This window comes from Arvicola amphibius, chromosome 14, assembly GCF_903992535.2.
Source record: "Arvicola amphibius chromosome 14, mArvAmp1.2, whole genome shotgun sequence".
In the NCBI taxonomy this organism is placed as follows: domain Eukaryota; kingdom Metazoa; phylum Chordata; class Mammalia; order Rodentia; family Cricetidae; genus Arvicola; species Arvicola amphibius.
In genome coordinates, this window is record NC_052060.1 from 61,564,186 (window position 1) to 61,585,699 (window position 21,514).

At 40.7% G+C, this 21,514-nt stretch overlaps 1 protein-coding gene across 1 annotated transcript; it reads left to right on the forward strand.

Moving 5' to 3' along the window:
* Positions 1 to 990: 990 nt before the first annotated feature.
* Positions 991 to 13,173, forward strand: Zranb2 (zinc finger RANBP2-type containing 2). The gene is made up of 10 exons (XM_038311123.1): positions 991 to 1,353; positions 2,933 to 2,985; positions 3,076 to 3,184; positions 4,108 to 4,190; positions 6,804 to 6,880; positions 7,270 to 7,404; positions 8,090 to 8,259; positions 9,527 to 9,613; positions 11,245 to 11,403; positions 12,909 to 13,173. Exons 1-10 carry the CDS (start codon positions 1,298 to 1,300, stop codon positions 12,970 to 12,972), a joined length of 993 nt encoding a protein of 330 aa, XP_038167051.1. The 5' UTR covers positions 991 to 1,297; the 3' UTR covers positions 12,973 to 13,173.
* The last annotated feature ends 8,341 nt before the right edge of the window (positions 13,174 to 21,514 follow it).

Sequence of the window (21,514 nt, forward strand, 5' to 3'; positions counted from 1 at the left end):
AGACATTAAAACCAAATCTTAGCTTAAGTTTTTCTCCTAGACATAAGCTACATGCTAGAAAACCTTTCTCATGTAAGTGGCAGAACTCGTGCATTAAGAATGTTCACGTGAGCTGATTACAGTGGCAAAACATAGGGCTTGGGGGTTAACTTAAGAATGTTCACATGAGGGTTAATAACAGCAACAAGGTGTGGGTGGGGTTGGGGAGTTAACTGTCACAAAGCCATGGCAGCTGTTATGTGTAACTGAAATAAAGGTAAGCTACGTGCAACAACCTGCAGACTCAGAAACCATGCTGAACTATAAACCACCCTCTCTAACAGCAAATTATTCCTATTTCTCACTTTTAAAAAAAAGTAAGCATACGGTGCATGAACTAAATCTTTTAAAAAGCGAGAGAATAAATTCAAAGTAAGCGTTAAGACTGGAGAGAGGTAGTGGGGTGGAATCAGAAGACACCGGTAATCGTTACCACTACTGGCAATGTCCTATTTCTAAAACCTTCGGATATTTCTAGTTATTTCTAGCTCCCTTTCGATAAGCCTGTGCCAGGCATATCTCTTACACAGATTACATATTTTAAAAGCTAAGTTTTTAAACAACATCCCAAAGAAGAGAGTTGCTTTCGTTTATTATACGACTTTTCTAGTAAAATACTAAGCAGCCTGGCTACGCAGATTTCGAAGCCAGCAGGACCTAAACAGGACAAACACCTGGTGTGATGGCGTGGCCTACGGAAGACTGATGGAGGTTCGGGGTCGGCCTGGACGACACGGTGAAACCCAGGGCGCCCTGGGCTAGTCTCACACCCTGTTCAAAACTCAAAGTAGCTTCTCCAAAGACTCGAACCGCCCACCTTATCGCTCGCCCCAGTGAACCCTAGACAACGCCAAAGCCCATGCTTCCGAGCCCCGCCGAGTCACTTCCGCCTCCGCGACCCTAGCCCCGCCCCGGAAGCGGAAGGGCACCGCTCCGGGGTCCTTTAAGTCTACGGGACACTCCGCCGCGCCAGCGACGCCGCGATGGCCACCAGGCCGGGCTGTCTCCTCAGCGCCTGATCAGGAACGCGACGAGGCCTCCTCGAGGCAGAGCCTCGGGCCGAGCGGCGGGATCTCGGGCGTCGTTTCTTCACGGCGGCGCCAGGCTCGCGGCCCGGGCGGCCTTCGTCGTCTGACCCCGTCCCCCCTCCTCCCAAAAGCGGAGGGCGGGTCCGGCGGCGCGCGGGCAGCCCCGGCGCGAGGCCCCGCGGCTCCGGTGGGGGACGTCGCTGCGGGCGGCTGTGCTGCTGGCGTCCAAGATGTCGACCAAGAATTTCCGAGTCAGTGACGGGGACTGGATCTGCCCGGACAAGAAGTGAGCGCGGCGGGGCGGCGTGGGGCCGGGGGCGGCCCTCGTGAGGACGGCGGCGGGGCTTAAGGCCTTGGTGGGGGTGGGGGACGGCGGGACGGTCGCCGCCGGCCTTGAGCGGGTCGCGGGCGGGCCGCACGTGACCTCCGCCCGGAGCTCGGCGTTCTGGGCTCGGTCGTCGTCCTCCGAGCTCGGCCGCTGCGCCGCGCCCTCCGTCCCCGCCCGGGGGCCTGCCGAGCCTTCCCAGTGACTTTGGCTATTTTTTTTTCTCCGCACCCTCCTTCCCGGAGGCAGAGGCCTGAGCGCGTACGTGGCTGTGAAGCCGTAGTGCTCGGCTGGTGGCGGTGGAAATCTTCCGGGAAGTAGCAGCTCGTGCTTTTAGCCAGAGCCAAAGCTGGAGGAAGCCCGGGTGTCCTGCTAGTTCTCTCGGCTGCCGAGCATCTAACTTGAAGCCCCTCCGCTTGCTTACAGTTAAACACCGAAATAACATAGGTAGTGTGAGTGGAGAGCAAGGAAATGGCGACACTCACATTCACCTGATTGATAACCGTCTAGCAGGGTGGATCCGAGGTCCTCTTGGACATTGCAGGGAACGGCGTGACACTTTGGAACCATTCAGAGATCAGGACACCAGCCTCTGACTTGGTGCCTTCCGTGACTTGTAGAAAATGTGCTCTCTGTGTTCTTACTGAAAACCCAGCCCAGATATTTCGGGAGGACACTTCGTTCGTAGCCCTGCGCACCTAAACTCATTGACAAAGTGTTAGTTCTACTGAATATATAATTCAGGGAAACATTTTTTTTCAGAACATATTTTCAGGGTTACTTGGATCTTGTGTATTTTTTTTAACAGAAAAGCAACCTAAAAGTTGGGTGGAGTCGTTCAGTTTAGTATTACACTTCCATTGACATTATTTTTTTTAATTGGTGGTCGCTTATTTTTCTCAATTTAAACATTAAATGCTATTTGAAGCATCTAACATGCATTAACTGGTAGTCAGTAAGGTCATGTAAGTGTATAAAATATAAAACCTTCAGTGTTTAATATAAGGTTTGACTTCATTGGTTGTGGTTTGATTTGGTTTTCGATATGTTTTAGGTTTGATAAACACTATACTAAAATTTCTTCACTGTTTAGTGTATACTTTTAGTTAACATAGCCTATGTTTTTTCTTATCCTACCTCTGAAAGGACATTTCATCAGTTCTCTGGAGCCCCTATGTAACCTGTTGTGTCCTGGTGGGTCCGTCCCTAGAATTGTGCTTCTAAAGTTCATCACAGCTTTAACTGAGATTAATTCGGTACCTTAGTTGATGAAGAGTCAGGTGGCACTTTGGAACAGGGGAGTTAAATGACACGTGCTAGTCTGGAGTTAGAAAGGTTTAAATTCTGGAGTGGTTGCTGTTGTTGAAAGTACAATACAAGGTTGAGATTTTTATCCAGTCCTTGTTTCTCTCAAACGATGCTGATGAACATGATGGGGTAAGCGTGCTCTGTGTTCGAGGGGGTAGTGAAGACAGTTTAAATGCAGACATTTTTAATATTTAGGAATTACTTCTTTAAGGGCTTCTCATTTTATTTGCAGGTGTGGAAATGTGAACTTCGCTAGGAGAACAAGCTGTAACAGATGTGGCCGAGGTGAGTGCTCCAGCCGAGTCTCTTACAATGTCTGTGTGCATCATTTCTTTGCTTCCCAGGGTTTATCTTGCATTATTTGTCTGTTTTCAGAGAAAACAACGGAGGCCAAGATGATGAAAGCTGGGGGCACAGAAATAGGAAAGACACTGGCAGAGAAGAGCCGGGGCTTGTTTAGTGCAAATGACTGGCAATGCAAAACGTATGTGCTTCAGATTGCTGTCTGTTACCACAATAAAAATACTTCCAGTCACCATTCATTAATACAATGAACTCTTACTAATTACATGACAAGACATTGTATCCTTTTCAGCCACAACTTTATTGGTCTTCATCTTAAGTTTAGTGAAAAGGAAATGTTTATCTTTCAGGGGTATTACCAATTGTTGCTGTGGTACAGTGTTTATGAGCTGATAACCAAAGGAATGGGGACATTGGTGGCACCGAGTGTCTACTTCCTGTTAGTGATAATTGCCTCTTTATAATATAAAAGTCACTTGAGAAGCATAACCTGCCTCCCATGAAAAATGTTTCTTGTTAAGTTTCTTAATATTTTTGTCTTTCAAATTTAGATTTCATTTTATATTGATTTTTTTCAGTCTCCACATTTTATAGAATATAGATAAATCCTGTGTATATGAAAAAGCACCAGAACAGAAAAGCATCTTAGATAAAACGCTGGTCCTATAGATAGACCTTGAATCTATACAAGGAAATTGTTGAGCAACAAATGTAAGTCAGAGGATTTAGTGTACTGCAAAGGGGTCCTTAGAGGGGAATAAGAACGGTAGCCATATTAGAAAGGTAGATTCCGAGATGGTAAATAATGGGATCTTTAATTAAAGCAGTGTTTCCCCTAGGTAGCCGAATCTAGTTATGCCACTTCTCGAAGTATTGCTTATATTGAATAGATTTTGTTCTCTGCCTGCACACTTCAGGGTGTTCTGGGAATCCATGTTTTCCAGAACAATGTTGTGTTTTGTTTTTTAATTTTCATTACTTCTTAATGAACATTGCTTGGTACTAGTTATTTCACCAAAGAGTTTTTGAATAATATTTCTTTTAATAATATTTCTTCAGTGTTTGAGAGCCTTCTGATTTGATTTTTTTCTTATACAATTGTAGTTGCAGCAATGTGAACTGGGCCAGAAGATCAGAGTGTAACATGTGTAATACTCCAAAGTATGCTAAGCTAGAAGAAAGAACAGGTAAAATAGAGCCACGTTCTAACTGCAATTTCTAGAGGAAGTTACTACCTTCTCAAGAAGGCACAGGGGAGAAAAAGGAATCTGTCTTCTCTTTGGTTTGTTTTGTGTGTGTGTGTGTGTGTGTGTGTGTGTGTGTGTGTGTGTGTGTGTGTTCTGTTTATGTAGCTTTTTGTTTGATAATTTGGATTTATGAAATAGTGTTAGGCAGCCCTTCCCTAGCATTTGGAATCTTAGGGTACTTTCAGAAATGCTTTTCTGCCTCCCTCTCCTAGCTTGGAAGTGTGGTGGTTGGTAATGATACAGCAATAGCATGTGTCCTAGTGTGACAGATAGGTAAAGGACACCTTTAAAGGCATCCTGTAAAACTTAAAAAGTTATTCATAATCTTCGTCATATTTCTGAATTACTAGAAAAACTTTAAAACTACAAGTTACAGAGTATAAGATGTAAATTCTTTTTTGTTGCTATTGGAGTTTTGTTTGCAAATTTCACGTGTGCCTATGTGTTTTGATGGAATTCACAGGCCGGGCATTCCCTCACCTTCAGGACCTCTCCTAACTCCTCAGCCTGATGTGCTCTCTTTCCTTTTTAAACCACTGAGCACCGTTAGTGCTGACTGTGTGTATATGGGTCTCCTGGAGCACGGGTGACACCCAATGGGCGTGCAACTTACATGGAGCCGTGGTTTCCTAGCAGCCAGTAACAGCCCCTCCCCAACCCATGCTGGGACTTTGGCGGCTTGGTCTTGTGGAAGTGTGTCCACAGTCACAGGCACATGAGTTCAGAGTTGAGCTGTGCAGCTGGGTCCATCGAGTCACTGGTCTGCTACCGTGTGCTGCACTCCCTTTGGCACTTAAAGTCTTCCCATCCCCTTTTGGTGGTCACTGAGCCTTAGGGGGAAGGATGTAGTATACATGTGCCGCTCAAAGGGAGCCCTCCACCTGTACTCTTTGCACTGACGGCCTGTTAGCCTCTATTAATCTCCATCTCTTGGCAACATATATCCCTTAACTGTGTCCACATAGCAGAGTAATTGTATCAGGCTCCCCCACAGGTCCTGTGACCTACCAAGCCATGGGGTTTTCGCTTGTCTGCTAGAGAGAACTGTGAATCCTATCAGACCAGGGTCCCCGTAACATTGTGTTGCTGTTGCAACACGGGCCATATCTGGAAAGGCCTCTCATTATGACTCGCAGGGTTTGCAGCTGAGTTAAGACTGTTGATTATTTTTCTTCCCTGGATAGTGAGTGTAGGAACTTCTCCACTATGAAATTAGTCGGCAAGAATAAAACTTTGAGATCAGCACCAGCTTGATAGTCCCATGTCCTGTGACTCAAGTCTGTGGTGCCTTCTGTGAGAACATATTGTCGAAGAACTAAACTCTATACTTGTGTCAGCTATTGGACTCTGGGGAACGGGTCCCAAAGCCTCGTCTTTGTGTCGATGGTATTTGCCAGTTGTTGACTACTGTTGTTTCTGGATGTTGGTGGTGAACCTCTGGCAGAATGTAGTTTTCCGTTGCCAGCAGTTAGCACAGCTGTTATCTCCTTGAGGTGGGATTGTGTCACAGAACAGTGCTCGTGTTCAGCGTGAGAGGCTCTTACGTTGGTAAAACTGTTTGCGTTTGCCTTTTCTCACTAGTTTCACACCACTGCCCGTTCGGTTTCTGGCGATCGGGGCCTAGTGGTAGATCGATCTTTTGAATCAAGTCCTTCCGGCTTTTCTTTCCCCACTTTGCTTGCTTGTTTGTTTTTTAATTCTTAATATGTAAGGCACTTACTGCATAACATTCTCGGTGGTTTTTCTTCTTTCCTGGGGTTCCACCTCTTAACTGCCAGAGGCAGCTTTGCCTTCTGCAAGTTCTACTTTGATTATCTCCTTTCTCTCAGTGCTCTGTGTTTCTCGCTATATTCTGTGTTCCACCTTAAAGATCTACCTTGGGCCTTCTCTCTTGCCTTTGTTTTCTGTATGTTTTCTTCTGAAGCCAAAGTCTTAAGTAACAATAAGTGAACTGTAATACCCAACTTGTTTTATTTAGATGTGATATTTTTGACCTTCCTATAAAGCTACTTATTTTTTACATTGTTACATAATGGTCAAATTCATTATATCCCAACTGGGTTTGATTTCCCCCTAAGACCTGGTCTCTTGAAGAGTTTTGTATCTTGCGATTAGTGCTGCCCACATCAGGATGTGCCCCTCAGTTGGATGGTTCCTGGTCCCTTGTTCATCTTAATCCTACATTCAGAGTCTGCGTTGTCAGATAAATAAGTTTAATCCTGGTTCTTATGAGCCCAGTTCTTGAAGTTATACTGGAGAGGAAAGTCTGTCAAAAACTGTCATAGCAGAAAATGTTCTGCATATATTTTTCATGAGTGACCTGTCATGGGAAGTGTTTAAATTGAAAAGGTCTGTAAGTTCTACTGTGGCTTTACAACTAAAGTAGATCTGACTTATTCTCTATCAGTGTTTTAACTTGTAAAAGATTACTAATTATTATTTACATAAACAACTACTGTTGATTAGATTTTCATTTTCTGTTATTGGGAATAGTATGAACATAAAAATTTTGTTATTTGAGTTGTTACAGAAATTTATGTCCTCTTTTTAAAGGATATGGAGGTGGTTTTAATGAAAGAGAAAATGTTGAATATATAGAAAGAGAAGAATCTGATGGAGAATATGATGAGGTAAGCTCTCAATAGATGTATGCAAACTACATTTTAAGTTAGAGAAATGATAAAAATAAATAGAATAATCTGGAGTTCAGAAGAGCTGTGTGTGTGTGTGTGTGTGTGTGTGTGTGTGTGTGTGCATGCATGATCTTGCACGAGTGCATTGTAGTAGGCGTGTATAGAAGCTGTAGGTTGATACTGGAAGTCTTCCTCTATTGGCATCTTTACCTTGTTTTTGGAGACCCTAGAACTTAACTGTCGGCTGGTTTGGCTGGGCAGTGAGGGAGCCTCCGTTTCCACCTGCAAGTGCAGGGATTTTCCACAGGGACACAAATAGTGTTAGAAAATAAAGTGATTTTCATATATTTCAGCCTAAAGAATATTTTTTATTTGTTTTTCTCTAGTTTGGACGTAAAAAGAAAAAATACAGGGGGAAGGCAGTTGGTCCTGCATCTATATTAAAGGAAGTCGAAGATAAAGAATCAGAGGGAGAAGAAGAGGATGAGGATGAAGATCTGTCTAAGTATAAGCTGGATGAGGTAACGACCCTGCCCTTGTTTCCCTTTGTCTTACTGGAACAGTTCTGAAGCTCAGGGTATCTCTTGTGACACCTGGACCATTGCAGCAATATCTCGCTTGGGCCCCAGGGAGGGGGGTGGGGTCTTGAGGTAAAGAGTCGAGTGTGCCATAGTATGAGTTTATGGTCCGGCTCTCAAGTCCAGACCTTAGAATGTAAGGGTTTGTGTTTTAAGAAACAAATGGTACGTGCCTATCTCTTTATTATCTATTAAATCTTTTAGTCTTCAAAGCCACACTCATGGAAGAGTGGTGCCTGTTTTTCAATGTGATTAGCACCGTGAAGTGCTAGGGGCACAGAACCAAGCAAATGGTTATTGTAGTAGAGAGCAGAGAAAATCGTGTTCCATACTAAGGCTGGTAGTGGTGGGCCAAGGACTCAGGCCAAAATTAAAAATTGCTGACAGTTTGTTATATGTTCTGAGAGCCAGTGGGGTGGCTTCTAGGATCTTGCCTAGACTGCCTGCCCAGTTCTCAGGTTGGTTCTGTCAGATGAGTTTAGTAGGTGAACCCTCAGATGGAAAACAAGTTTACATTGAAGCGTTTGATAACGGATCCATCTGATAATGTCCTATATAATGAAGATTCTTCTATTTTGGTGGGTATCATTAATATGTAAATATCTAAGTAGAATTAAAATTTTATTAGGATGAGGATGAAGATGATGCTGATCTCTCAAAATACAATCTTGATGCCAGTGAAGAAGAAGAGAGTAACAACAAGAAAGCCAGTAGGCGGAGTTGCTCCAAGTCCCGATCATCTCACTCGAGATCCTCATCGCGCTCATCCTCCCCCTCAAGTTCAAGGTCCAGGTCCAGGTAAACGGGTGCAGGCCAAGGGTAACACCAGTCAAAATGTCAGTATCTAACTTTCTACTTATAAACCTTACTTTACTTAAATACGCCTTTTATTTTAAATACTTCAATCAAGTCACCTTAGCTAGACTTTATCTTTGTACCCTACAGATACTGCCCTGTATTTTCAGAAATTTCAAATCTTAGAAGTTGCTTGTTCTGTGTCACCCTCTTGGCTTTGACTAGAATAACTTAAGTTCAAAAGCACTGTGTAAGTGATATATATTTAAGTAGATAGCATATGTTCAGACATTATCAAATGGATATTTGTTTCAGTATGTTAGAGGTTTAGCTGGAGATTTCTGGCCATTAATGACACTTGCAACATTTTTGGTGATTTATTTTGATATTTTTCTGAATAAAGGAAGAAATGCAGCCATTGGGTACTTAATGCTTCTCAAGTATCCAGGAATTAAAGCAGGATGTTAGGTTGTTGTAAATATGTGTTTAGTAATAAAAAAAATAAAGTGTATTATACAGTTCAGAATTAATGGCTAATTATTTTTAAACGTATGTAAGAATAAAATGTGTTACCAACTACTTAAATTAGTACTGTAAAGCCTAACAATATTATTTACAAGTAATTTTGAAGGCTGGGGAATATGCATCAGTGATAGAGCCTTATCTAGCATGTAGGGGGCCCTAGGCTCAACTCAAATCCCTCCCTTTCCTAAAACAGAATAATTTTGAGATAAAAGTGTGACAGTTCCCATTTGTGGGGACAAACTAAAGATGGTGTCAGAGATGTCACTTGTGATTTTCAGAAAATAAATCTTATATTTCCCAAATGCTACCCTCTTGCCAGTAATGTAATTAATGTAGAGCACTGCTAGGTTTGTTATCTTTATATCTTTAATTCTCTGAGACAAGTGAAAGAGTAGCCATCAAAGGTGTGATGCAGCAGCAGTTAGTGTTTCCTGCCTCTGAGCACTGGAGAACTTCAGTGTGAACTGTAATGTCTGAACTCGTGTGATCATTTGCTTACGGTCAAGGAGCCTTAGATGTAATCTGGTTCAGAAAGTCAGCACTATTTTTTGTTTTGTTTTCTTTTTTAAGCTTAATCTTTATTATATGAAACCTTGTTTTGAGTATTTTGCTTGGAAAAATACGTATCTTGCATAGACATCTTTTATGTGAAAATGCACTTTTAATATGTCTTTTTTTCAGTGTTCATATCACAGAGCTCAAAAATGTGGTCCTAGGGAAAAAAAATGCTTCCGTGTTGTTCCAGGTCCCGTTCCAGAAGCTCTTCCGGCTCGCAGTCCAGGTCTCACTCCGGCTCCAGAGAACATTCCAGATCCCGTGGTTCGAAATCAAGGTGAATGAGGTAGCCCTCTCTGTGAGGCAGAGAGGACGGTACTTAGAGACTCCCGAAGGCTCCGCTGCTTGCCCGCATCACGGCTTCTGTTTGCAGTTTGTATTTTAGCTCAGTCTCACCTCACAGTGTCCCAGGACATCCATAGCCAAGATGTGTAATGTGGGGAGGTGAGGCCAAGTTACTCCACCAGGTTATGTTTGCAGTCGTTAATTAAATTTGACATACGAATGATGCATTATTGCCAAAACAAAAAAGGAAGACCAGTCCAGTATGCAATTTCAGAATAGATTTTTTTTTACAGGCAGCTGTTTACAGAAACAGCTTTGCCATTTTTATCTGTTTCTACTGAGTGCTATGTGTGTTAACTCAGTCTCCTTGACTTTTATAAGTTATTTTAAAGACTATTATAAGTTATCTGTGTAACAATCATCCCTCTTAAAACTTAAGTCAAATAGGATGTTAGCTCATATGTGATATAAGCCGTGCTATAAACATTTCAGTTGTGTTTATTCAGATATCAAAGGGAAATGATTGGTAAAGAAGCAATTGAACTGCTAGTTTTTTGCTTTCTTGAAAAAATTTTCTGTACTTCATCAAAATATGCTGCCTTTATGTTAAGTTCACTGTATTGTTGTCTACTGCAGGCACGCAGCATTAACACGAAAGCCTCTAAAATCCACTGTGGGAATTCACATGAAGTTTCCTAACAGCTCTTCTGGAGAAAGGTTCACTACTTGAGCCCATCTAGCGTTTGAGGGCAACTACCGTTGAGTCCCACTGAGGAGGAGAGTGGTGCGTGCCCTCACTGAGCCAGTGCAGTAGAGCAAAGGTGCTTTCTTACGTGTCTTGACATGGTCGGGGCTTCCTTCTAACCCTGAGTCTCCGTGGGTCCCTTTGGAACTGTAGGCCTTCATATCCTTCCCAAAACATTTTAATTGCTTACAACTTTCCAAAGAATTCTCCTTTGGGCTTTCTCATTTTATTTTAAGCCCAAAGGTGAATTTTTTGGGAAGTTTGAGCTAAATTCCTTCAACCAAATATGTAAATGAAGATAGATTTGCATTAAAATTTTTACATCTACTTCCACCTAAAACGTGAATGTCACAATTTCATATTTCATAGCCCAGATCTAAGCACAAACCAAGTTTTTAAAGCTGCCATTTTCTTTGACTACTTACAGCATAGTGTTCTGTCTTTCTGGGCTGTGTCCCTCGGTTTTCTGCTGCATTAAGTTCATTGTTCTCAATAGATTTTACATAGTGTGGATTTTCCCAAAATGGAAGAAGGATCTAATTTCTGACCATAAAGTCGCAGAATTGAAGTTATGTCTTGATTTCACTAATTATATACTTTAAGTTGTAAAGCTATAAGCAATTATAAAATTATTCTGTCTTAATTCAGTAAGCTGCTTTTTAATTACAAGGGGTAAATATTTAGAATTTTTTTTAAGATAAAATGGTTGTGCATAAATAGAACATGTTGAAGGTTGACCCAGAAGTCTTCTGCTGAGTAAGCAGTAAGTATTCCTTCTTACAAAGCTCTCATAGTCAAGTCCTGTTTGCTTTTGAGAACTGGACAGTCTGCACTTCTGCCCTTAATGAAACGTCTGCTTTGTCTCTCGATCAATGAAGATCCAGCTCCAGGTCCCACAGGGGCTCTTCCTCCCCAAGAAAAAGATCTTACTCGAGTTCTTCGTCATCTCCTGAGAGAGACAGGAAGAGGAGTCGATCTAGACCTTCTTCACCCGCCGTTCGCAAAAAAAGACGAACGAGATCACGGTCACCCGAAAGGTTTGGGTTTCTGTAGCATAAGAATGGGTGTTCTTACGTGTATTGAGTAGATGGACTTTCTAAGCAAGGGTTAGGTTTCTTTCTCTTTAAATTATATTATATTAAATTGAACTTTAAATTATATTTTTCATCTTTAAACTTCAGAAATCAATTTACTTTGTTTAGCTTGTTATTAACTTTAGAAAAACTTACAGGACAGACTATTCTCTGAGCATTTTATTGTTTGAATTTTTATTTCCATGTATATATTATAGCCAACTCTCGGTTATTTTTGTGTTCTAAAGATTGAAATCCAAAAGCTGTGTGTTAAAATAACTTACATGTGTTTGTTTTTTAAATTAAATACTCAAAATGGTAGGGATTCTAGGGGACCTAATCAGGATTAACTTGCAAGATCATTGGACTCTATCCTCATTTAAATACATATAAGTGCGTTTCCATAGCAAGTGACTCTTATGCCCTTGGAAATTACTCCTTGTAGTTAGCAACTCTTTCTTCTTGCAGTCCAGATCTATTTTTTCTCTTGAAAAGGACCTTCACTGGGTGCCTGTATCTACAGTACACTTGTCATGCACATAGTCAGCCTGCAACAGAGTTGATTACTTGGTTTCACTAATTTTCTCTTGGTTCTCAGTGTCTTATGATTTGTAGCTGCATTTGTAATCTTAGCAAATTTTCCATATCTTCTCAACTTGTGAAAGAAAAGAAGGATCATTAGAGTCTGGTGACGGCCAGGGTCAGTGAGTAGGGATCATGCTATTCCTGCTCTCAGTTAGATGTCCTTGATACCTGGACTTCAAGATTAGGCCCAGTCTTCTTTCTGTACATTGTTTCTTTATAAGAAAATTACATTCTGATGCCTTTTTACCACTTGTGCAAATTTTTATCTTAGCCACATATAATCTCCCCCCCCCCATTGTTGTCATCTATACTTAATTCACATGTTCTCTATTCCATAAGCCAGGTGATTGGTGAAAACATTAAACAACCCTGAGCCCAGGGCCAGCCCCTGCGGACCACCAGCACTTTGCCCAGGTTGATACTGACTCACTCATTGGCTGCATGACTCTAGCACCTAGCTAACTCTACAGTCAACTTATGTGATCACTGCTTTGAGTGTACCTTCTCATACACCAGAAACCTGCTGTGTGCATAGAGACCTGGTGTGCTCTTTGTGGTGCAGCTGACATTGATTTTTATCATGTGCCTTACCGGGATTATATGCCTTTCCTGTACATGTGTATGATTGCAGGCTTTTTTCAAGGCTTTCCCTTCGTTCCTGGAATAATTGAGAGGTGGCTATATTTGAAATGAGTGTTTATTCTTGTAGAGAGTTTTGAGTTAAAATCAAATCAATTCTGGGCTCACATCCAAAAGTGTATATAAGCCATCCTAGGTTTAATTACTCCTGCCAGCATCGAGATACCTAGTGTTTGCTCTGCTCTGTTCTGGTGTTTGCTCAGCTCGGTGCTGTTTACAGATTGCGCTGCTCTCTTGTCTTACAGGCACCACAGGTCGTCTTCTGGATCAACCCATTCTGGTTCCCGTTCAAGTTCAAAAAAGAAATAATGTATTAAAATTTACATCTTTAAAAAACAATGAATACAGTGCATGAAGCATATTTTTTAGGAAGTTGATGTCTCATTTGGTCGGAAGTGCTACTACATTTGCTAGTAGAGGTGCATGCCTTTATTGCTTTTCAAAACAGTACAACTGTGTTTATTTGTGAAATTGAAGTAAATTGCATTTTAAGCCATACTGTTCCCCAGACAGATGCTCTCTATTCATTATTTACAACCATTCGCTTTGCTTAAAAACACCTGTAACAGAGTACTGGTTTCTTTGTCCTTTTCATTTCTAAATGTCCTATTGACCGAGACAGGGTTGCCTGAGCTTGCCTGGACTCCAGACACATGGGCAAGGCTAATAAACTTGTTGGGATAACCAGTTCATGTTCATATGGGAGGAGTGGTCAACCTGGTTATGTTGTTTACTTGTGCCAGTAATTTCTTACCAGAAATTAACTACATCACAAAGCTGACAACTGGGAACTTTGAGTTCTCTCTACTGAGGGTGCCTTAGAATCCTTATCTCCATCAGCTCTGCACCACTTGTAATGCAAGAGGATAGACGTTAGCACTCACAGGAGTGTGTCTCTGAAATAAAAGTTTAAGAAATAGTTAAACATTGTGCTTGATTGATGAAGGTTCAAAAAAGGCCAAATCATAGTTAATGAGCAAATTGAAGAAAGCTTTTGAAGCCTATTTCTCAGTGACAGGCTGGCAGAGATGCGAATTTAAGGGATTTGCCTTGAGATGTCTGATTTTTTTTCAACACTAGATATCTAAGTAACAGAATCCTTATTTCTGCATGATTTAAGGAAAGTCTTTTTTTTCTCACCTGAAAAAAACATATGGCTTAAAATGCTTTCAGAGTTTTATTTCTAAAATTAAAACCTGGTCACTTGAGATCCATTTTGTTCTCTGGTTTAAAAGTTAAAAGGTTTCTCCTAACAGTCTCTCCCGCAGCAAAACAAGGTAAGTATACAAGGGACCAGCAGTTGTGCTGGAGCTCCTTGTTACAGGAATTGTGGTTCCTGTTCCTCCCTCCTTTAGTATTGTGTGCTGCAGTTAAATAAGTAAAGCATTCTAAGATGTTTAGAGACAGATCAAACAAAATGTTTTTATTTTAAAGTGAGTGTTTTTCACCTCAATTGATCTAAAGATAAAAACAGAATATTGTATGTAGAAATATTTTCGTAATATTTTTACAAGCTTTCCTGTGTTTTTTGTCTTATTTTCCTTGCTGCATTTACTGTAGGTTGCACACGAGCTCTTACTCTCTTGTAACTGTGCCTCAGACTTCTCAGAAGTCGACTTTCTCAGTTGCCCAGGTCGTCTAGCTCCGACGTGTTAGCCTGCGTTTGTTCCGTGCTTTCTGTGTTTGAAACCTGGGCTGTGCTAGGCAAATACAAGATTATAAACTTAGCCAATAGGAGTTTACAAACAGTTCAGATGATTATGATTTGATTTGGTTTAATTGAGCTGTACTAGTTCATTTCATAAGGAAATGATACTGTAGACAAATGTAAATAAAATCTGTGAGTCAAGCATCAAGTGTTGGTTATTAGAAATAAACTAGAAAATTTTAAGCTCTGGTTGAATGTTCACTTCTAAGATCTTAGCGGTTTTTCTTTTGTTAATTGTTTATGCTTTTTTCTGATCACTTTATCATCCTTGCTTTCAGACAACAAACATGGTAACACCTTAGGGATGTTACTTAGAATTTGCATCTGTGTTTGCTTACTACCAGGACATTGCATACTTGACTCCCTGGTCTCAGTTAGGGAATATCAGTGTCCTAGAATTACTCATTCAGCAGTGTCTTTAGGTTCCCTGTGTTTGCACTGGAATTCAGAACAAGCTGTCAGTACAAGGCCATCTATTCACAGCTGGGAAGATGATTGGGTGCTTGCTGCCAATCTGTTTCTCCTGGTTGCCTGGTCCTCAGGACCACTATTACAGAGTCTGATACAGAGTCTAAGGAGGGCTCTGCTTCCTAAATTTTGTTGTTTTTTTGTTTTGACCCAGGTGTTAAATGTTTTAAAATAAGAATGCCATTGTGGTTTTATTGACCTGGAAGTTATATTATTTTTGGAAAATAACAAACACTTGTTTGTTATTGTTTCTGTCATTGATGTGTATGAGGCAGTGGGGCACACATTCTGCCACAGTATGGAAGTGGAAGCCAGAGATCAGCTTTGTGGAGTCCATTCTCTCCACTTTTATGGTTGTTCCAGGTCATCAGTCCTACGCTGTTGGATGACCATTGAGCCATCTCACCAGCCCGACTACAGCAGTCATGTAAGATTAAAACACAATGCAGTTAAAAACTTGTTTGAGGGAATCAGAAGAGCCAAGTCTAATGACAAATTTCAGTATTATTTCTTATAAAAAAAATCTACAGTTAGTAAACCAACTGTTCACATATTTTTAGGATAGTAACTTGGTAAAGAAGCTTTAAGTAAGTAGGCATTTTGGGGATAACTGCGTTCATAGAAAAGTTGCAAAGATTATATACATAAGCTACTTTCCCATTTCCAATACTTCTTGATACTGTAGGTCCATGTTAGGACTAAGAAATAAGTCGTTTATGTCTTTTGTTTGCTTTTTCTTTTATTTTTTTTAATTTTTATTCAGCAGTTTTCATACATATATGCAAGGATTTTGACCACATCCACCCACGAGTCCTTGGAACCCTACTAACCTCCCACCTTCATGCCCTCTCTTTAAATAACCCACAGTCCAGTTACTGCTGCATGAGCATGGCTCAGGCTACCAACATTTAGCTTGCTGAAGAAAAATGGCTCCCAATTTTAGTTTAATCTCAGTTGCTGTTATAAAACATTGTGAACAAAAGCAACTTGGGGGGAGGGCAGTAACCCGAAGGCAGGATTGCTTGCTAACTGTCTACTCACTGGCCCTGTGCTCAGCTAGCTTTCTTACATACCCCAGGTCTGCTTGCTCAGAGATAGTGCCATCCCTAGTGATCTGGGCCCTTCACATCAGTCATCAATTAAAGTTGTCTCTCATAGACATGACCATAGGCCATACAGATCTGGGCAGTTCTTCAGTTGAGGTGACCTCTTTCAGGTGGCACTACATTATATCAAGTTGACAAGAAAAACGAGCCAGTGCACCTTGGGCTACCATGAAATCCTGGCTTTGTTTTTTGAAGACAGTGCTATGTGGCCAGACAGGTTCCATGTGCTCCTGCCTCAGCTTCGCAAGTGCAATCATATTGCCTTCTTATTCTCTCGCTGGTAGTTTGTCATTGATGACAGTTTGAGGGATTCTGCCCGGGTCATACTGTCTTAGGATTTCTAGTGCTGTGAAGAAACCCCATGACTGCAGCTCTTAAAAAGGAAACCATTTAGTTGGGGCTATCTTTTAGAATTCAGAGGTTTAATCATTGTCATCGTGTTAGGAAGCATGGCAGTGTGGGGGCAGATATGGGGCTGGAGAAGAAGCCAAGAGTTCTACATATGAATGAATCCTCAGGTAACAGACACTAGGCTTTAGTGGCTGAAATCTCAAAGTCCATGCTGCTAGAAACAGTTCCAACAAGGTCATGGCTCCAATAATTCTATTCCCTGTAAATCTCTGGGGGCCATTTTTATTCAAACCACCACATATATCTGTTTCCTACTCCCACTGGGTTAGGCTTTTTTTCTCCTTAAGGATTAGGGCTTTAAGTTTAAAAGAACACCACAGGGAAGGCGTTCCTTCTGATCTATGAAGCCTACATTCCCTGGGAATGTTAACCTCAGCATTTAGGGCATTTTGATACTTTCCCTAAGTATTCTTAAATAAGTTAAATGTACTTAACCAGTAAAGAAATGGCAAAATGTACCTCTTGTTGGAGGTGTTATTCCAGAATGTAGAATGGTCCTAAGAAAGACTTGTTTTTTCATGTGCCTACACTTGTCACTTATTTTGTATTTGGTCATTGAGAATTCTCAGGTTGACCTATGTGTCATTGATGTCACCCTTTTCCAATGGAAAGGAAAGTGGGTGGTAGAACTGTCAAGTGGTGTAAGTGGGACCGATAGCAGTGGGGTTAGGAGACTGCTTCAAAGAAGCCTTGCTTGATATGTATGTTATCAGGAGTTTGGACCCTGCTGCCTGCAAATACAACAGTTGCTATATGTGACTTTGTAAGACAATGAAAGATACCAGGATAAGTGTTCCCAAGCCACCAGGCAAATTAGTAATAGATAAAATCCAGTGTCGCTAATGGAATAATAAAGTATAATGACCAGCAATAGAGAAAGATGGTCTTTAGGGAGGACAACAGCTGATTAAGCAGATGCAAGGCAAGCCAAGTATGCAACTTAAAATATGTGGTACTAACCTACTATTAAAAAGCTAAAAGAATTTACCACTAGGTCTCTGAAAAAGCCTGTGAAATACTCTGTCATTGAGTTTTGATGGCATAGGACATTATCTATGAATATAATGTTTAACAAGCATAATCTGGTGGGTCTCGTACTAGTGTGCAACTAACATGCCATTGAGGAAGGGAGAAGCTGGAATGTACTTTTGCAAGCTTTGTACTTTGGCTGTATGGTGCAGTGATCCAGCTCATCTTGAATGTAAGCTAATTTACACTGATCCCCAAATCAGCCTCGAAATGGAATCAAAAGGTAATGAACCTGTGGATGAGAAAGGTAATCCTGCATACTCTGAAAAGAAGTACAGCAGAAAAATGTATTATGGGTAAAGACAAACGGTTTTGGTAGTGATGATGCAAACACCCCAGTTAATGAAAAGTTGTGCCTGTCTGATAAGCCATATGGAAACGGGCTCTAAGTAAGAGGGAAGATAAAAAATTTGAAGAAAACAATGAGTTAGCTTCTGAAGTGTATTTGGAAGCTGTGAATAATAAAATATCAATGAATTGAAGGGCATTTCATGGTACACATTTTTACCTTCAGAATATAAAGCAAAAGCTAGCTATAAGCAAGGTAAAGTAAATACAGATTTCTTTTTGATATAATTAAGTAGAAAATGACAGAAGACTTATGAAAACTACCACCAACTGATCTGGCCTAAGTTACTGAAGAACACTGCAAAATGACCTATACACTATCCCAAGTACTTATTTAGGAATATAGACTTTTCTGTGTTTGTGGTTAAAAAATACCCTAACAATAACTTCATGGAATTGAATATATAGCCAGTCAGGGCAGCATGATCTCTAAACAGCTAGTAGCACAGAGAATAAACAAAAAGCCACAGGGCATTTTGCTTCTTTGTGATTGTAGATTCTTTAGAGCTGACATGCCGTGGCAGACCATGTCCAGATCATACATACCATAAGAATTAATTGCATGAAAACCAAGACCATATTTTAGCTACTCCAACAGAAATAAATGATTACTTTTGAGTAATCATTTTGGTGACTAAATTCAAATCTTATGCTATCAGAACTATGTGTCCATCCAGGTCATTGACAGTTTGTGCATACTTGTGTGAAAATAGTACCTACATATAATAAACATTTCTGGGCTATGTATTGGATGTTAGTACCCTCCTTACAAATACAAACATTGGAACTAAATATGAAGGTAATGAGAAATACTCCAAACCCATACAACAGAAAGGTTACAAAGACAGTGGACTATAGCAGGTCTTTGTTGGAATCCTTGGAACTGCCATTTCCCAAATAATGACACAGAAACTTATTGCTTGACTTCAAGCTTAGGCTTGTTCCTGACTAGCTCTTGGAACTTAAATTGTCCTGTTTCTGTACCCAAAATTCTGTCACATGGTTGTCTAGCTCCATTCTGTATATCTGACTTCCTCAGTGTCTCAATGACATATCCCGCTTCTCTTCTTCCCAGAGTTCCTCTCTCCCTGGAAATCCCTCCTAATCTCTCCTGCCTAGCTATTGGCCATTCAACTCTAATGAACCAATCAGGAAGTGCTTTAGGCAGAGACATTTTTACAGCGTATAGAACAATTCCACAACATTTCCTTCATTTTGTCTAAATAAAAAGGAAGGCTTTTAACTCTTAACACAGTAAAACTATGTAGAATAACAATTATCAGGGAAAAAATACATTTACAATGTCTGGCTGATTTGTATTGGCAAATTTGAAGAAAGTATCCTATCTTGATGATTCCAAAGTTTATACCTAAACAACTTTATCATAATTTGTATTACCAACCTAAAAATACCTTTAAACTTTATTTTCTTAGATAAACAAGCTTTTATGCCTCTAACCTTGTATACTTCATATCTCTGAGTTTTCTGAATTTGGTAGCAAAACTATGTAAAACTACAACTATCTAATCTTCAACCCCATTCAAGATGCAAGGATGTATTACCTGAGTAAACAGGAAGTACAAAGCAAACAACTTTCAAAACCATAAAAAATTGTTGACAGATATTTTCCTGCTTGGACAGTCACCCAGGTTTCCTTTAGGATGTTGGGTCATCCATTTTTGGCCTACATGCCTAGAATATTTGACAGACTGCTGTAAAGTAGGAATATTAGAAGGGCTGTCCTACCTTGTCTTGGGAAAATTAGGTGATTGCCTTCTATACTTTTCCAATTAGGACAGCATGCTGTCAACAGTTGAGGCAAGGGCAGTTTCTTGCCATATAATTAATTTTGCCACAATCACTAAAGATGATTCTCTGCTCTGTGTTTGAATAGGTAAAGGGCATCCGTCAACTTTGTAAGCCCAGTTGGACTGCATAACCAAACTGCAATGTAAATCTCCACCCATGCCATATGAAAGGCTGGCATGTAATAATAAGTTATGAGGACTTTAACCAGTCAGATTTATCATGTCTCATCCAGTCTCTGAGCTGTTCCCATGTTGAGGGATCAGTATGTCAACTGTACTGTTTTTCTTGGTTTTTCTTTATGTCTGTAACCAAGACTTTCAGGGCATTTTCCCCATTCAAATCTGATCTTTATTAATTTTGAAGGAATAGTCTCTCCCCCAATGCAACACATTTTCAGACTTCCTTTCTAAAGTTAGGACTTCCTTAAAGTACATAGGTTGTCTTAACACAGTAGTTTTCCCCACAATCCAGTATCAGCAGATGCTGGTTTTTTGTTCATTAGCATTTTAAAACTTCAAAGTCAGCAAAGCACCAAAGAGGATCCAGATGCCTTGTGTATTTCTCATCCTTAACATGACTTTTTATATTACTTTACTTTCTCTTAAAAGACTATATTATTTTTCAACTTTTTCTGTGACTGTCTTACCCAGTTTCTTCAGCACCTAAGCACATTTTTAAACATTCTATTTAAGAGGTTTCTTTCTGTATGGGCCTGAATTTTTGCATGTCTGCAGCCACACACCTATAGCAGTCTCTGACCATGGGAGACAAATCTTAAACAGCTAGAACACCTACTGCCTGGCTCCGCTAGCACATGGTGCTGGTGACCTAACCATCCCAGCCACACCAAACTGTCCCAGCTCTGGGAATTTGCTGAGTCTGAGCTACCTAGCATCAAGTAGCAAGCTGACAGCTCAAATGCATAGCTCAACAGCAAAGCCTCTTAAAAAAGCCATGCCTCTGTATGCCCCTAAGCAGCAAGACTGCATGATAATCTGCAGTTATTGCAAAACGGTGTCTGGCTCCATGTTTAGAATTTTTGCAGCTTTCTCAGGTCCTATGTGGATTTACATGTGCATTGGACACAAATTGTAGCAGATTTTTTTTTTTTTTTTTGGTTTTTCGAGACAGGGTTTCCCTGTAGTTTCTAGAGCCTGTCCTGGAACTAGCTCTTGTAGACTAGGCTGGCCTCGAACTCAGAGATCCGCCTGCCTCTGCCTCCCGAGTGCTGGGATTTTTTTTTTTTTTTTTTTTGGTTTTTCGAGACAGGGTTTCTCTGTGGCTTTAGAGCCTGTCCTGGAACTAGCTCTTGTAGACCAGGCTGGTCTCGAACTCACAGAGATCCGCCTGCCTCTGCCTCCCGAGTGCTGGGATTAAAGGCGTGTGCCACCACCGCCCAGCTAGTAGATCTTTTTTTTTTTGCCGGACTTTCTTGGATCATCAGCCCCCTCCCAAGTAATGACATGGAGACTTACTAATTATGAAAGTTTGGCCTTTAACTTAGGCTTGTTCCCAGCTAGCTCTTTTAACTTAAATTATACTATTTCTATTCATCTAGGTTCTGCCATGTGGCTTTTTTACCTCTCCATTTTGTATGTCTGACTTCCTGTCAGTGTCTCACTAGTGTCTCCCACCTCTCTTCTTCCCAGAGTTCCTCTCGTTCCCTGGAAATCCTGCCTATTCTCTCCTGCCTAGCTATTGACCATTCAACTCTTTATTAAACCAATCAGAAGGTGCCTTAGGCAGAGACACATCTTACAGTGTACAAAAATATCTCACAATAGAGTTCCCTATGCCCTCATCCAGCATAGGTAATGTCTAAGAAAGCAGCATTATTAAACTTCAGGCTTAATAAGGTTTCACTAATTTACAGATGTCTGTTTTCTATACCAGGAACCAACCAAGAATACTGCCCTAAATATTTTTGTTCTCTTCTGGTTTGAGACAGTTACTGTTTTTCAGGAATTGAGAA

What these genes read in the sequence shown, in the direction of transcription:
- Zranb2 (XM_038311123.1), top strand. Translation starts at nt 1,298, where the DNA reads ATGTCGACCAAGAATTTCCGAGTCAGTGACGGGGACTGGATCTGCCCG. An exon ending in TGGATCTGCCCGGACAAGAA is followed by an intron (nt 1,354 to 2,932) that starts GTGAGCGCGGCG and finishes TTTTATTTGCAG; the next exon opens with GTGTGGAAATGTGAACTTCG. An exon ending in CTAAGTATAAGCTGGATGAG is followed by an intron (nt 7,405 to 8,089) that starts GTAACGACCCTG and finishes AAATTTTATTAG; the next exon opens with GATGAGGATGAAGATGATGC.